Source organism: Puntigrus tetrazona, chromosome 9, assembly GCF_018831695.1.
Source record: "Puntigrus tetrazona isolate hp1 chromosome 9, ASM1883169v1, whole genome shotgun sequence".
Taxonomy (NCBI): Eukaryota; Metazoa; Chordata; class Actinopteri; order Cypriniformes; family Cyprinidae; genus Puntigrus; species Puntigrus tetrazona.
This window is the reverse complement of record NC_056707.1, coordinates 25,232,368-25,249,559: the sequence shown is the minus strand read 5'-3', so window position 1 is coordinate 25,249,559 and position 17,192 is coordinate 25,232,368. Positions and strand designations below refer to the sequence as shown.

General features: G+C 37.0%; 1 protein-coding gene across 1 annotated transcript in view; it reads right to left on the bottom strand.

Annotated features, from left to right (window-relative positions):
- Nucleotides 1-17,192, bottom strand: part of LOC122352141 (tensin-like) — a 111,453-nt gene that overhangs the window by 52,815 nt on the left and 41,446 nt on the right. The window contains 1 exon segment of the mRNA XM_043249685.1: nucleotides 13,096-13,133. Coding sequence (XP_043105620.1) covers nucleotides 13,096-13,133 — 38 coding nt within the window.

Here is a 17,192-nt window from a genome sequence, read left to right as displayed (position 1 = left end):
GTGCGTGAACAGGCAGCCCACCGCCGCGCACAGGCTCACATATGGAGCGCACATTCAACAAAGTGTAAATTCCTCAGGCTCTCTTTAAGCTGCGGGTGGTGAGGTTAGAACATCACTACCGATCCTCACGTACGCTAAAGACATGAACTGATGATCGTAACCTGCGTCGGCACATTTTAGGAACGGTATAAAGGTGCAGTGATAATTATAACATGCATGTATTTAAAGAGACGGTTTTAAACTTACAAATTAAGAAAAGTTTCATGATGTTCCAAACACAAAAGATTTATTTTCTCTCTCTCTGTCTCAGGGGACCTATAACAACAATTTAGGTGAGTAGTTAAATATTTATTGATTTAAATAAACCTTTTAAGTTGCAGGGATTAATTTGATTGACATGCTGGTGATTATAACAGCTTAATATAATAATAATAATAATAATAATAATAGTATCAAAAATGAGTAATAAAATAGAAAAGAACAAAACAGAGCAGAATAGGATTACGATAGGTTGGAATAAATAAATAGAATAGAATAGAATAGAATAGAATAGAATAGAATAGAATAGATAAGCATTTCACAGCATGTGTTGTCTATGAAGATAAAAATAATTTTGCATAAATAAGGAATTAATGGCATAAATAATAATAATAATAATAATTATTATTATTATTATTATTATTCATTCTTATTTTTTGTTTGTTTGTTTTTATTACCACAAACTTAAATAAATATAAGGTCACAGGTTCTAAATTATTGATTCAATTATTAATTATTAATTTAATTATTACTCATTGATTTGTATTACTTTTTATGCCATAAATTAATTTAATTAAACTAATTTAATAATGCTTGTAGTTTAAAGTTAAATATTCCCTTATTATCAATGTGAAGAAAGCAGAGTTTGAGTTTCCACGAATGCACTAATATGTTACTTGCTCACTAAATGCAAAATAATTTATATTTAACATGTGCTATGCTACCCGTTCATTTGGACTGAAAAATATATCCTGAATTAATTAAACTTACTTGAACTTTGTGCATTTATTCTTATTATTGAGCCAAAAGATTTGTTTATATAAAATACAATAAAAGTCAAAAGACTCCCGTGTTATGTTGACTCCATTTAGTTTCTTTTGTGTTGCACAGAGGAAAGAAAGTCATAGAGGTTTGGAACCTAGAAATAATAGAAATGCAAGAAGAAATGAACAAATTTTTGGGTGAATTATCCCTTTAATGGATTGTTGTGGACATGCATTGTGAAACCAGCTGTACAATGACTCCATAGAAGGAATGGAATAGTTTTTATGACTCTCAACAGAGTTTTTGTCCATGAAGACCAATTCTATGAGGTCACACAATATCAAGTCTACTCACAGTCAGGCTCACCGCAGGAACCCAACACTGTTTGAATCAACAGAACGTACATACATATGTTCATCAAAAACACGCAGACTAACACGCTCTGGCAGAGTGATGACTGCGTCCTCGTATCAAGTTCCTACAGACACAGTCGAGCCAACGAATGGCAAGCAATGGAAATAATCAACAATTACAGCAAGAGGGAATGTTCTGGGTTGGAGAGCAGACAGAAACTTCAGCGTTGTGGCACTGAAAGAAAAAAAATCCTGATGCATGACTGCTGATTTTTAGGTCTAGTAAAAAGCACTGTGAGCCAGCAGGAATTCTTTGGGATTAGCATGTGGTCAGTCCAGCCTCAGACATCTAGTCCTCATCTGCACAGTGACCATCTGATGCATTAAAAAAAAAAAAAACCTGAGCTGAAAATCTTTGCTGGAAATGCTAAATGCTGTAAAATAGTGTCCACAAACATCAGCACAGCTGTTTTTTTAGTTGGCAATAAGAAAATCATCCTTCTATTGAGTGTTTGTTAGGACAGAACATCATCCCATTTAGCAGAGACAATACTATTTGAAAATCTGGAATCTGAGGGTGCAAAAAAATCCAAATAATGAAATTGCCTTTAAAGTTGTCCAGATTAAGTCTTTAGCAATGTACATTATTGATCAAAAAGATTTTGATATATTTATTGTAGAAAATGTAAATGATATATCCATTGCACGCAATCTTTACTTAATATCCTAATGATTTTTGCAATAAAAAAAGGCAATTTTGAGCCATGCAACCTGCGACTTATGGCTCGTTTTGTGGCCCAGGATCACATATTAGAATTATTTTCTGAAATATCATGCGACACTGAAGAATGGAGTAATGATGCTAAAAATTCAGCTTCGCAAAAAAGAAAAAATATTTAAAAATTTAAATAGCAATAATATTCCACTACTTTCAGTACTTTTTTCTAAACTAAGCTTTGGTGAGCAAGATGATGAGAAAGATCATTAAAAAAAGAGAATCAAGTTGAAAACATGGCTACAATACCCAAATATAACTCCCAGATGTACTCATTTAACCCTAATACAAATGTATGTGCATGACGTCTTCCATCTCATGGTTCACCAGCATTGTTCTATGCAGACATCGCATGGGAATCATCTTAAACTAATAATATGACTGGCTCTGGTCGTGTGTTACTAAATAAACCCTATCCATTCTCTCTAAATACTACTAGCTTGCCGCATCTTGTTACTAAAGAAAGAGTTTAAAAGGCTTCTGACACATACCTCACAGCTGACATGTAATAATCCTGAAGGTCTGAACGTTCCTCAGTGTGAACTCTGCAGTAGGGTTTCCAGCTGCACTGGACTCAAACACGTTTTGATGATTCAGTGAGATCTTGTTCTCTCACGCGCTCGGTCGCTCGCACTTTATTGCCCTCCGTGTGCAAACAAGAGCCAGGCTGATAAAAACGCATAATCAAATAAAGCAGGTTCTGATTAAAAACAAAACATCTGGAGTGACCCCTCACAAAAAATATCCGAACAACAGAAAGAATTAACTATAGAATGAACGACAGACAGACAGACAGACAGACAGACAGACAGACAGACAGACAGACAGACAGACAGACAGAGAGATAGATAGATAGATAGATAGATAGATAGATAGATAGATAGATAGATAGATAGATGATAGAAAAAGACAGAGCAATACAAAAGATTGAACTATAGAATGAATGATAGAACAATAGACATAATCATAGAATGATAGATAGATAGATAGATAGACAGACAGACAGACAGACAGACAGACAGACAGACAGACAGACAGACAGACAGACAGACAGACAGACAGACAGACAGACAGATAGATAGGTAGACAGATAGACAGACAGATAGATGATAGAAAAAAAGACAGAGCAATACAAAGATTGAACTATAGAATGAATGATAGAAAAATAGACATAATCATAGAATGACAGACAGACAGACAGACAGACAGACAGACAGACAGACAGACAGACAGACAGACAGACAGACAGACAGACAGACAGACAGACAGACAGACAGACAGATAGATAGATAGATAGATAGATAGATAGATAGATAGATAGATAGATAGACAGATAGACAGACAGACAGAGAGATAGATAGACAGACAGACAGACAGATATAGATATAGATATATAGATATATATATATAGATCTAGATAGATAGGCAGAATCACATAGAGACAGAGAGACAGACAAACAGAAACATGCTGTTCAGAGGTTTTTTTAAAAACCCTTACCCAAGTTTGTACAATAACTGTACTGTTCAGACACACACCCGCCTGAACTCCACCCAACTGAGCAACTCCTAATACATACTAATATCCCTGATGGCAGTGCCAATGTCACGACACAGTCTGTTTCTAATAAAACATATCATTCGTGTCTCTCAGTGTTTCCAGCTTGTGTATTCTCTTCTCTTCTTCTGCTCTTCCTCCAGGGACTAATGGCTGCTTCTCAGTTGGCCTGCTGTTTACATATTTTCCATACTGTTTTGATTACTCCATCTCAACCAGTTTGGGTGTTGCTGTTTGTTTTCCAACTGTCTCTATGCCTGCAGCGCTGAGAATTGAGTAGGAAGAGGAACACATAAATCACGAATGATGAGTAATCATACTCCACTGTCTGACAGGGAATGCCCAGACAGACTCACGCTTTTTGGATTACGCTGGGATTGTAGACGCAGCCCAAACGAAAACACCAGAACATATGAACCTCTAGGGCGCATGCGATGTTCAGAAGTGTGCAACACCCTCAGTGTCTCTCAAACAATGAGCAATGGCTTTAGGGGTAAAGTGTGATTCATAAAGTATATGTTAAAGGTAGCAAAAAAAAAAAAATTAACAAAAGAACTCACTGAAGAATCTCATTTCAGTTCAAAAACAAAATCAAAACAAGACAAATATAGCATTTTGAACTGATTCAGTTAACTCTCTCATAGGGTGAATCCGTTAAGAAACCAAGCAATACATTTTGTATTTATTATTACTTTTTTATGTTGCATAATAAATAGTGATAGTGGCAGATTAAGAGCTGCAGTTCAATGTTTCTGCAAAATATTTGTTCAAAACTCAAATAACAGCTATACAAAATCCCAGGTAATCCGTGCAAATTCACTTTCATTATGCAGACCACTCATTCGTCATGTCCTGTGACAAAGAGGTGCACGGGTCAAAGCCTGTGTGGCGTCATAATCCCTACATGACATCTCAAGTTCATATACAGCACACATAATAGATGAGAGAGAGAGATGAATCACTAAGATCACGTTCTCTTAAAGCTAAAACCACACAATATTCAGTCATTACACAAAAAAGCAGACATCACCAAGCCCATCATCTAAAAACACCAGCAAGTCAGGTACGTGTGTTCACATCACAAGACGTGCCTCCTGAGGTAAATGATCTCGCTGTGTAAGAGAGACTAACTCCTCATGAACTCTGAAATGAGACAAATGTCAAGCACAGGCTTAGAAACATCTGGAATGGAAGCTCAGCTGGGTGACCGCAGCTAGAGACCTATAACAATCGTGACTTACGTGCATACTGTAATTGCCAAATTAACAATGAAAAGATTTACATTTCTTTGATATACATACAAAAAACTTGAACAAATAGGGCTATAGAAAAGCTATTAAATTGGTAGTTTGCATTGAGTCACAAAAATGAATCAAATTTACTTGAAATGCAAATACAACTAGGTCTCAAATGTTCAAATAAAAAAAAGTGTATTAAAATCATTGTGATATTTAGGACACTTCTTTGTGGAAAAAAAGTTGTTTCTTTCAAAGCTTTGTACAGTGTGTGACCTAGGACCTTTAATTGAACCAAACATTGCATTAGTCAAGTAATCATGACTTACAGCCTGATGTTCTCACTGCTCTACGTCCCTGCTGAATGGCCACTATCATCACCTCTCAGGCTTCAATCTTGTGCAATTTCACTCTATATCTCCGGAAATCTAATTCCTGTCCCAAAGAGCACATGGGAGTTCACTTCCTTCAAGAGACGTCTCACTCGTCAACAGTATTGAACATCAAATGCTTCAATCTGTCATTGACTTCACAATCTGTTTACCTTCCATAATTAGAGTCACAAAGGCTTGTTGTTGTACAGGATCAGAACATCATAAGAGACCTGGATGTGAACGGCTCAATTATAGTCTAGTCTATGGGCACACCCTAAAAGCAAGAAGCCCATGTGAAGGCATTGTTTTCAGCAGAAGAAGGCTGGAGCCGCTCCGCACTGCTCAGGACGTGCAAAACCTGAGAAATATAGATGAGAATCAAAGGCTGGGAGCTGAGCCAGAGAGGAAGGACTTGAGAGAGAGCAAGAGGAAAGCAGTGGAGTCTCAGGGATGAAGCTAATGGCCAAAACCCTCTCGCTTTGCCCTCTGCATCTGAGAGTAGTAGAAAACCATAAGAACATTTTGAAGAACATCCTGGCAACCACCCAGCACACGCTAATAATCGCAGCAGCTAGTTTTGTACTGCGCATTTTTCATAAAATGCAAGTCATTATTATTTTGGACTGCACTCGAGAGAAATAAACTTTTTAAAATATAATGAGCATGTCCCAAGAAGTAGAAGGGGTCAATTTAGTAATTTCTTAAAGTGGGGGTCATGTCCTACATAGTTATAATGGCTGCTACGCCCTGCCAAGCTCATCTCCATGCCAAACCAAGAGTCTAGCAGCACCCCACAGCGCTATACGACCACTTTACCCAAAACTTCTCTATTACATACCAGACATAAATCATCCTTAATGACAAAGTAGTCTCTCTGAAGTAAGTCCCTAGAAAGGGAGACAGACCATTGGATATGAAATGATGCTGAAAGGCCCTGCCAGGGTGCAGAATGCAACCCTTCTGTGCTTGCATATGAAGCAACGGACTGCACTGTAGCAGCATAAGTTGACTAGGGGTAAGAAATGGCAAACCACTTCTAAAATAAAGCTTGCTGCAGGACCGTATCCAAATGAGGCATGACACTCCGCGGCTTACTGCACGGCCACAGGCTCGTAGCAGCTAGATAAAAACACAGCTAGAAAATACACAGCATGTGTTCGGAATTAACAAAGCCATTGTAAAAACAGGGTTGCAGAATAAGAAATCGTGAATAATTAGTTAAATACCAACACTGAACTTCCTAGGAATCACTATGTAGTCATTATATAACCTAATGTGAGAAATAAGCGAGGTAAAAACTTTATAGAGTGCAATAAATATTCGCTCAACACTTACCTGGTACCGGAGAGTTTGTAGAACAATTTTTAAATGTTGATAAAAGTCCTATTCCTTAATTTCCGAATGCGTGGCAGTGTATTTTGGTACTAAACAACCGCTTTAGCTGTGCCGTAAAATGTTATGGGGAGGAGAGTGTGTGTACAGGAGATCCTGCTGCTCAGAAGACCAGAACACACACACTTCCTGCCAACCACACCTCAGACTTCACGAGCACATACACTTACTCTTAGCAGAAACTACATATATAAACTCATATAAATACACTTATGTAATCTTTATATATGTATACATATACACACATTATATGCATAAGTAAATAGCAAGAAAAAAACTAACCACATACCGTACAGTGTGACATTCAAGGTTGTGCATTATTCAAAACAGAATCAGGAAATCACATTAAATTCTTGAACTGGAATTCAATTTAACAGGATTCAGAATTGCAACTTGAATTTGAATTAAAATGAATTAAAATAAAGTAAAATGTATACAATTACATGTTTTACAGGAAAAGATCATTCTGAATGTTGGCTTGACATTAAAATAATTTAAACTTCATTTAAACGTCACAAATTAAAATGTAGGTTTGAACAGACAGATTTTATATGTCGTTTTCTCATTTAAAATATTAAATATAATTAGCAAAAAAAAATTGTATTTAAATATTTCATTGAATTTATTAAATTATTTTTTGTGGATCAGGGTAGAAAAACTCTTATTTTATTTTTAAGAATGCAAAAATTGTTTGCAATTCAGTAAATTCCTCTTTCTGTCATTTCAATTTCAAACATATCTTCACCTTCACCACTGAATTCATTTCAAATTTCGTTTCAGTTTAACTTGGTGTTTTAACTGTGGTGGCATTAAGAAGTTTTTTTTTTTATATCAATGTAGAATTTCTGTAATTCGGTTTAATCATGATTAACGAGTATGATCATGATAATTTAATGTTGAAATCAGAGACACTTGGCCATCAGAGTGACCTTGTTTTTTAAACTTAAGCTGATAATAACATCCTAACAGTTCTGTTTTTGGTTAATTAATTGTGCTGAAATCTCCAATCACAGGCTTTGTTATAATGGATGCCCCAGCTGAAATACACAAAACAATGGATAGCTGTGAGCAAGGGAAGAGATGATGGGAAATCAGTGTGGTCAATGCACTTTGTTTAAACATATCAAGGACACGAGTCACAAATCTGGCAATGCACCTGCTATATAAGCAAGGGGAACTCATCCATGCAGAGCTGCGCTCAATCAGGAACCATATGGGCTTCACACCAGTGTTCAACGGACGGGGTGGAGCGCTGCTTTTCCTGTTCAAGTGGAAAACACCCCGGACCAGATCCCCACGACCAAACCCAGGTCTGAGTCATTCAGTGTACTTCTTGGCTAGCAGGGGATGCAGACTTTGGAAGAGGACCCATCATTGTTCTGTCTGCACATAGCTCCTCTATTTGTCCTCAATTGAGACCTTTACATCTTAAAAAGCTCCATAGGGTCAGCACATTGAGAACTAGAAGTCGTTTGAGGTGGAAAAACATGCTTCCAGCAGCCAAATCCAGGAAGCCATTGGCTCCTATCACAACTCCAGCCAGTCTGACCAATTCAGGAGCAAAATTGCACTCCTCGAGTGGCTAAAAAAATAAACACGGTAAGGTTATAAGTCTCTTGCTAGCACCCGGTCAGTCCCCCAGCTGAAACCAAGAAACATCGAGCTGAGGAAATGAGGTGAGCGTCGTGAAAAGACAATACTGTGTTTTTAGAGTCTCACGCCAGGACTAACAATGTGCTATGATCTTAAAAGGATATTAAAAAAATGGGGAAAGAAAAATAATGCTTAGCTGTTTAACACAAAGTTGATTTATGGTGGTCAGAGTTAGTTCATTTTCTCACATTGACTCCCGAAGAGCTGAACTAAACATTACTCGCTGTTCTCTTAACCCAAAACCCACTGAACAAGTCAATGCATCTTTACATCTTTGTGCCAGAATACTCAAGTAGGATTTTTCAAACACCAAGGTACTGTCAAAAGTTTTAAGAAAAAGGTTATATACGTGCTAAATTGAGGGTGCACTTACTTTTCCAGTTTGATTACCCTGTCTTGTTAGTTTAGCCAGATTGTATGCCATCTATAATTGTGACTTAGAAAAGATCAGACCACATTTTATCTTTTGGAATCCATTTATTTTTGACAAACTTTTGCTTGCCAGTGTAGATATAAATATGTCAACAGCTCACCACGATTCTGTAATACACAATATAAGTAGCTGTTCTCAAAGATTCAAATGGCTGTGTATTCTTAAAAACAAAAGTTTTAAATGGTGCCAGATGGTTTTTCGACTATGGCATGGAAGAACATTTTTGGGTTTACCAAAAGAACCTTTCAGCGAACAGTTCTTAACAGAACCACTTTTCTTAGAGGAATAACATTTTATTATTTTATAAATCTTTTTCCACTATAAAGAACATTTTGTGAATGAAAAGATTCCATGAATGTTCTACATGAACCCATAGATGCCCATAACAACCTTTATTTTTAAAATGGCCAACTGCCTGACCACACATATGTTACTAACATGAAGCCATGATTTAGCTATGTGCCTTCAAAGTCATTCAGAGTAAGTGGGAGAGAAAGACATTTCAGATTCTATAAATAGTATTCAAAGGATCTGGAAGGACCAGCTGAAGCACAAACAACGACATCAGAGCATAGACATTCTATAGCCTTCATGTATTACCAAATACGGATGTATAGTTCAATAGACCAAAGTGACTAATGGCTTTATCTCCTGGTCAGTACAAAGGCAATCTAGGGTATTTGCAGCTGCAGCTCTATAGGTTGAGTAGGAAGTTTTTCTTACACATAGTGATCATATTTCTCATTGCCAACGTAAACAAGCATTTCAGGGGCCCTGAAGGTAAGGCTAATGTGTGTATTTTTCTAAACTTTCTCCTATTTGAATCATTCTCATTCACTTCCACGCTGTGGCATGCTTTTCTACCTTCAAAGACTGACTACAGCACAAGTAAATAGCATTCGATCGGGCTGTGAAGGAACACTTAATTACTTGGACCTAATTATGAGTCCATTTGTCCAGTCTGAAAGAGAAGCTTGCAGGGCAACTAAACTAATAAATGAATAAATTGTTGGAGAAGTAATTCAAAAGATTTGAATAACGTTTAGTGAATGATTTATTGACTCAATCCTCCAAACACAAGAACTCTAAAGACAATATGACTAATGACTAACACGTGAACCAATTCAAAAGATTTAAGTCACTGAACACAGTTGATTGAATTAATTATTGACTTAACTCAAGAAATCTGCACAAATAGGTAACCTAGCGTACCAATGAACAAATCTTATTAATGAACTGATTCAATGGTAAGTGAAAGGTTTCAATCATTCGTAACATGCTTAAAATCAAAGATAAAAAAATTGAGAAGAAGGTAATTCAACAAAATCAATCAACAAATCTTATTAGGATTCAACTCCCTTTAAAGGATCCAACTCACTGAAAAGAAAATGTAACTAAAACATCTTGAGTGTATATATATATATATATATATATATATAAAAATAAGATACCTGAAAAAAAAGTTAATAAATCAATGGACTGATCTTATTTGTGATACTGATCCAAAACACTCTGAAATAGATAAAACTATAAATAAACAAACAAATCTTTTTGAAGAACCGCCTGAAGATTTGATACATTGAATGAAGCTCAGTGAGTGATTGGATGCCTCATTGAGATGAATCAAAATCCCCACCGCAAGTCATTATTTTTGCAATTCCCATTAGTGACACCAATTGTACACAGAAATTAAACATTTCAACGTGTCAGAATACACAAAAAGGCCAGATCTGACATCTTTGACTATGTTTTCTCACATCCTTTAATTCACACTGATTTCCTCTGGCATTTCCAGTAATTGCCCTCTTGAGCATGCTGACTCTCCCCGCAGTGAACTGGCACCGTACACACGTGCTCGCCGCCGGAGTCTCGCATTAGCTCTCTACGGCTCATGGCTGGCCTTTGAGTCTAATGATTCATTTACTCTCCCACTTAACCTCACTCGCCTATATTTACAATCACCCAGAGACTGTAACTTCATTTTCCAGCCTTTGGAATTCAAATCAAGTCCAGTCTCGCGGACGTGCCTATGCTCGTCCAAGCCCGTGCTCAATGAACCCGCTGTGAACCGCTGCAGTCATTTCCGACCCCTTGTGAAACCAGGCTGAGCTGTCGACAGAAATGAGCAATCGTAACGAGAGAAGAAGAGACGTTGGAGAAGGTGAATATGTTGTGATTGGAGCTGTCTGACCTGCACAACCTTCTGTTATCTAAGACACATTTATGATGCGAGTCATTCTTCAGGCTGAAATTTGTCCCAGGCCTCTTAGCTGCCAATAGACCCATTCTTAACAAGCATTTTTCTTACTTTTCCAGTAAAAATATCTAAAAATCCTTCAAACAGACACATTCACATGAGAAGCGACACAGTTTGTGTGTATGAGTGTATTCTTTTACTGAAACTGTAAGTATAAAAAAATGTAAATAAGTCTTTAAGCATTTAAAGCATTTTCTCAAGTAAATGTATCCTGACTTTTAGAACTTTTGCATGAAAACAAGACAAAAAAAGTAAAGCTCAACTATAATCAATACTTCTTGTCAACATTATGTGTATTTTAGGTGGAGGTTTCTTTAGCATGTCTGTTAGCAATGTCATATTTGTCTTCATGTGCCATTTGTCTGGTTTCTTCCAACATTTCTCAGAGCAGAGAGCCAGTTAGCCGCCAAGTCTGGACAGTGCAAATGGTCTGAGCATTTGTTTTTTGTGGCAGAGGTTAGACAGCAGCCACATCTTATCTAAATATGGACGTGGAAATTTATGGAACAGCATGTCGGTGTGGAAAATGTCCATCTGACAAGGGCTTGATTTATGGAAATTGCTTGAATTTGTATCTAGATGTCAACATGAAATTAAAATCGACCCAGTTCAATTTTTATATTGTGCAATAATAGACTTACTGATACAATTTGCTTGTACCTTAGTCAATACAAGTACAATATTTAATAAAAAATTACCTTCTTTTCGCTATTACTCAGTGGTCTAATGAGAATGTACATTGGGAGAGTAAATGGTGAATAAAATAAAATTAAATAAAAGAGCACATGTGGGGGCTTTATTGAAATAAAACAAGATTGGTTTTCTTTCTTGCAGGGTTCTTTTGCACTTCATACAGCTTTTCACACTGACTTTTAAGTAATTTCTGTAATAAAAACGGGAGGAATCCAAAGGCCAGCTCTGCATCACTCATTGTCATTTTCATCTTTTATCTAATGACAGGAAACGAATTGCATCCATTCTTGGATGATTTTGTCGGAAATTCCTCAGTGATTCTGGCGAGGGAAGTTGTTACACGTCTCTAAACAGATCTGGAGCATTTTTTGAGCCTTAATCGCAGTTTAATCAAGGGAGCTTCAGGGTGTCATAGCTGTCCTCCTAAATCAGACGTAATCTATCAAACAAAAAGCCCCGTCCTTTTTTTTCCCTTGATAATCTGAAAGAGAACACATCCCTGCAAGACATCCTGTCGTCTCTACAAACCACACAGCAAAATGCTCAAGCGTTGCTCAACGCTCGTATACACTGCAAAGCAAACTCAGAGCTCAAAAAAAACATGCACCCCTTTGCACCTCTGGAATTTCCTGTGGGTGCAAAAAAGTGGCACAGCAGTAGGTAGGACTAGCTGCCCGACACAAAAAACACACACACACACACACACACACAGACATTACCAATATACACAATAATAGCTGCCATATGGAGCTCAGAGATGATGGAGAGGGGTAATCAGCAGCTCTGTTCCAAAACCTAGTGAGCTGCCTACGTAGGCTGCATTTTAAGGCACCTCTTAAGCATAATCGTTCCAGAAGTGTTTTGATTTTTCAGTGACGCCATAGAAGAACCACTTTTGGTTCTCTAAAGAACCTTTCGGTGTACAATTCTTGAAAGAATACTTCTTAGTTATTTTTTTTTACTCTTAACTCAACCTTCAAAACAGGACTATCATGCAGGAAAGGTTGAGGGGCTTAATTTCGGGGAGGGTATTCTAGAACAAGAAACGAGTTGGCCAAGCCAAACATGTCCTGGGACAGCATGCAGTTGTTTTTATAAGATTCCAGAGTGCGCCAATACCCTTCCTCAACCAGAGGAGCTGGTCCACTATCAAGGAAAAAAATGTCCTCTTTGATAAGATTTGTTTGGTTTCCAGACAGAAATGGGATGGTGGATTTGACAAAAGGAGTCTAACCTGTACAAGCAGACGCAACCATTTAGGGAAGTTCTGAAGGCTCGCAACCAATTTCAGTGTTACAGACATCCATTTTTATGCAAAAAATATGATAAATCAAGCATGCTTTGTTTCTTACCTTAACCTCACACTTCCTGTGGCAGGCTAACCGGCAAACTGCAAAGCAAAAAAAAAAAACAAGCCATTATTTTTACACCTACTTTAAAAATTAAATTGTGCATTTTAAAAGCTTTGTTTACTATTACTTGTCGACTTTCTTGTGCAAAACAAAACTAAATATATTCTAAATAGATCATTATTATATACATTTTGTTTAGCATTATCGAGAGGCCTAACTAGGATGCAAGTATTAAACGCATTGCAGAATTGTGCAGAAAACAACCAAAACGAATCTAAACGTTCCCTTCGGAAGAGATGTTTTCTTTTAACATGTTCTTTCTCATCTTTTCGCAACTTGTTTACTCTGTCAAATAACATCTGCCATTAGAAACCTGACATTACGCAGCACCCTTCACATGTTCGCCACAGTGGTTGAGCTCAGACAGGGCCACAACAACCCTAGACGTTGAGGAGGAAATTTTGCCCACAAGATCATTCAGATTAGTGGTTTATCATTACGGGTTTTCAATGAACATCGTCTGTGATTTATGTGAAATGGAGGAAAAGCTTTTAGATGTTTATGGCTGATGTAAAACTGCTCAACACAACAAAAAAATTGTTTGCCAAAACCATTTTTTTTCTGTTTATACAACCCCTGGCAAAAAGTATGGAATCACCAGTCTTGGACGAGCACTCATTCAGACATTTCATTCTGTAGAACAAACTCAGATCACAAACATGAAACAATCATGAAGTCATTCCAAAGTGCAACTTCTTGGCATTCAGAAACACTAAAAGAAATGAAGAAAAAACATTGTGATAGTCAACAAATGCTACTTTTATAGAGCAAGCACAGGGAAAAAAATATGGAATCATTCAATTCTGAGGAAAAAAATATGGAATCAGACAAACGAAAAAAGTCAAATCATATCACTAGTATTTAGTTGCACAACCTCTGGCTTTTATAACAGCTTGCAGTCTCTGAGGCATGGACTTGATGAGTGACAAGCAGTATTCTTCATCAATCTGGTGCCAACTCTCTTTGATTGCAGCTGCCAGATCAGCTTTGCAGGTCGGAGCCTTGCCGTGGGACATTTTTTCAATTTCCACCACAGGTTTTCAATTGGGTTGAGATCTGGACTATTTGCAGGCCATGACATTGACTGGATGCGTCTTTCTCCAAGGAATGCTTTCACAGTTTTTGCTCTATGGCACGATGCATTGTCATCTTGGAAAATAATTTCATCATCCCCAAACATCTTTTCTATTGAAGGGATAAGAAAACTGTCCAAAATGTCAATGTAAACTTGTGCATTTATCCCCAGTGCCTTTGCCTGACATGCAGCCCCATATCATCAAGGACTGTGGAAATTTGGAAATTTCGGTTTTCTTTAGGCAGTCTTCCTTGTAAATGTCACTGGAACGGCACCAATCAAAAGTTCCAGCATCATCACCTTGTCCAATACAGATTCGTGACTCATCACTGAAGATAACCTTCATCCAGTCATCCACAGTCCATGATTGCTTCTCCTTAGCCCATTGCAGTCTTGTTCTTTTCTGTTTAGGTGTCAATGATGGTTTTCTTTTAGCTTTTTCTTTAGGCGATTTCTCACAGTTCGGTCACATACATTGACTCCAGCTTCCTCCCATTTATTGTGCATTTGTTTTGTTGTGCATTTTTGGTTTTCAAGACATATGGCCTTCAGTTTTCTTTCTTGACGCTTGGATGTCTTCCTTGGTCTACCAGTATGCTTGGCTTTAAGAACCTTCCCATGCTGTTTGTACTTGGTCCATATCTTAGATACAGCTGACTGTGAACAGCCCACATCTTTGGCAACCATGCGTGAAGAGTTACCTTCTTCAAGAAGTTTGACAATCCTCTCTTTGGTTTCAAGAGACATCTCACTTGTTGGAGCCATGACTCTTGCCAATCCACTTGGTCTAGCAGCCCTCCAAGGTGTGATAACTGCAATGCTTTTAACTGCAGACTAACGAGCAGATCTAATCTGAGACAGGTGCACAATTAAGGAAAGGAAATTGACTGAATGAATCCTTATTTTCTCCTCAGAATTGAATGATTCCATATTTTTTTCCTCAGAATTGAATGATTCCATATTTTTTTCCCTGTGCTTGCTCTATAAAAGTAGCATTTGTTGACTATCACAATGTTTTTTCTTCATTTCTTTTAGTGTTTCTGAATGCCAAGAAGTTGCACTTTAGAATGACTTCATGATTGTTTCATGTTTGTGATCTGAGTTTGTTCTACAGAATGAAATGTCTGAATGAGTGCTCGTCCAAGACTGGTGATTCCATACTTTTTGCCAGGGGTTGTATTATAATCTCTGGAAAGAGTCATAGACCACCGGCGAAGAAAACCGAAGACTTCTACTGAGCTAATCTTTAGTAAATATTTGCAATAAACAGTGTAGTGCATTCACAACTGTTAATATTGTGGTCTTGTATTGTCGGGTATTATGATAATTCACCATTATGTAAACTTCGGCTTGCTAAATTCGCACTCAATTTATAAAAATACTTACAAATGCTTTATTTTTATGGAAACGTCTTTTTAAGAAGGTAAGAAAAATGTTTTTGCGGATATGATTGCAGATCCAGATTTTTGGTAAATCGCACGGCACATTATCTACCGTCATCATTATTTGAATCTTGATGGTTTGAGAAGTAGAAGCAAGAATAAAATGTATTTATATAAATAAAATTGTGTGCAATTATAAAATAAAAGTAATGAATGAATGAATGAAATGCTTGGCAAATTGCCCACATCCAGACGATTTACATTTTAGCAGAATATTCAGAATCAAAAATTATTTGTTACTCAAATGTCATTTGGAAAACAGATCCAGTTGAAATGGTCTTGCAGATTCTCAAAGTATCTGTGGGGCCCAGAGAACATAAAGAACCTCCTATCCCAGCCCATTCCAATCCACCTCATAAAGGTACAGCACACTTCAGCAGTGGCCCAAACGCTCCTGCTCTTCTTACACAGAGCCCACTCTGTTCCTCACGTCTGACCTGCCATACCACAGAGAGGGGCGGAGCCAACAACAGAGGGTCTACACACAACCAGGGTTTTTTTTTAGTCACTGAGGTGATGAAATATCTCCAAAGCCACACCTAATCTCTCTCAAACTACTCTAATGGCAGACAGAGACAACTACGACTTTTTATGTCTTTGTGTCTCTTTTTAAACTCTGTGAGCTGCCTTGTTGCACACTGCCTACGTAGGGAATGAGAGTGCAAAATAACAACAAATAACTTTTCTTAGTCTATAATTTAGTCCTTTTTTTTTTATTATTTTTCTCATCATTTTTAGCTAACATTTCACAATTCTGACTTTGCACTTCAGAGAAACCAGAACTGTGATACTTTATGGAAAAAAAGAAGAAGTTAAAGTTAAAATTAATTCTGATCTCACAACTCTATTATATCTCACAGCTTTTTTTTCTCAGAATTGCAAGAAAATATTTGAATCATATGATATAAACTAAAAAGCAGTAAGTTGTTAGACTTCTATTTTTAGCAATATATCTTATAAAAATGAGGTTTATTTTTCATGCTTTTAATTTTTTAATCTAAATATAGTGATGTTATGATGTTAAAACAGAACTAAAAGTCTTCAAACGTCACAAATTATTGATGCATATTCATGTACTGTATCATATTGTCTTACACAATTGTGCAACCCACGTTGCTCTTATTCTAAAGATTTTCAGATAATAAACAGAACAAAACAGAACTTTGATTTATAACATGTTTTTTGAAGTTGAAACAAAAATGCTTTCTTAATCAATATTTTTTGTGTTATTTAAATATTTGAGCAGCAAAATCGTACGAGACATCAAACAGTTCGATCTCGCTGCTTTAAGTCCGTTAGAAGCTAAGCAGTCTGGGAAACATGCCTCTGTTTTAGAAAAGAGCCCATCTTCCTCCTCAGCCCTGTATTGCCCTCATTTGAAATCCAGGTCACAGCATGAAAACACCGTACTGGAGGCTACTACTCACAAGTTCCCTCAATCTCAGATGATTCCTTTAAGAGCGCGAATCTCAAGTGCTTTGGGAAAATCCAGAATTTCAAAGAGTTTAAAAATATGTGCT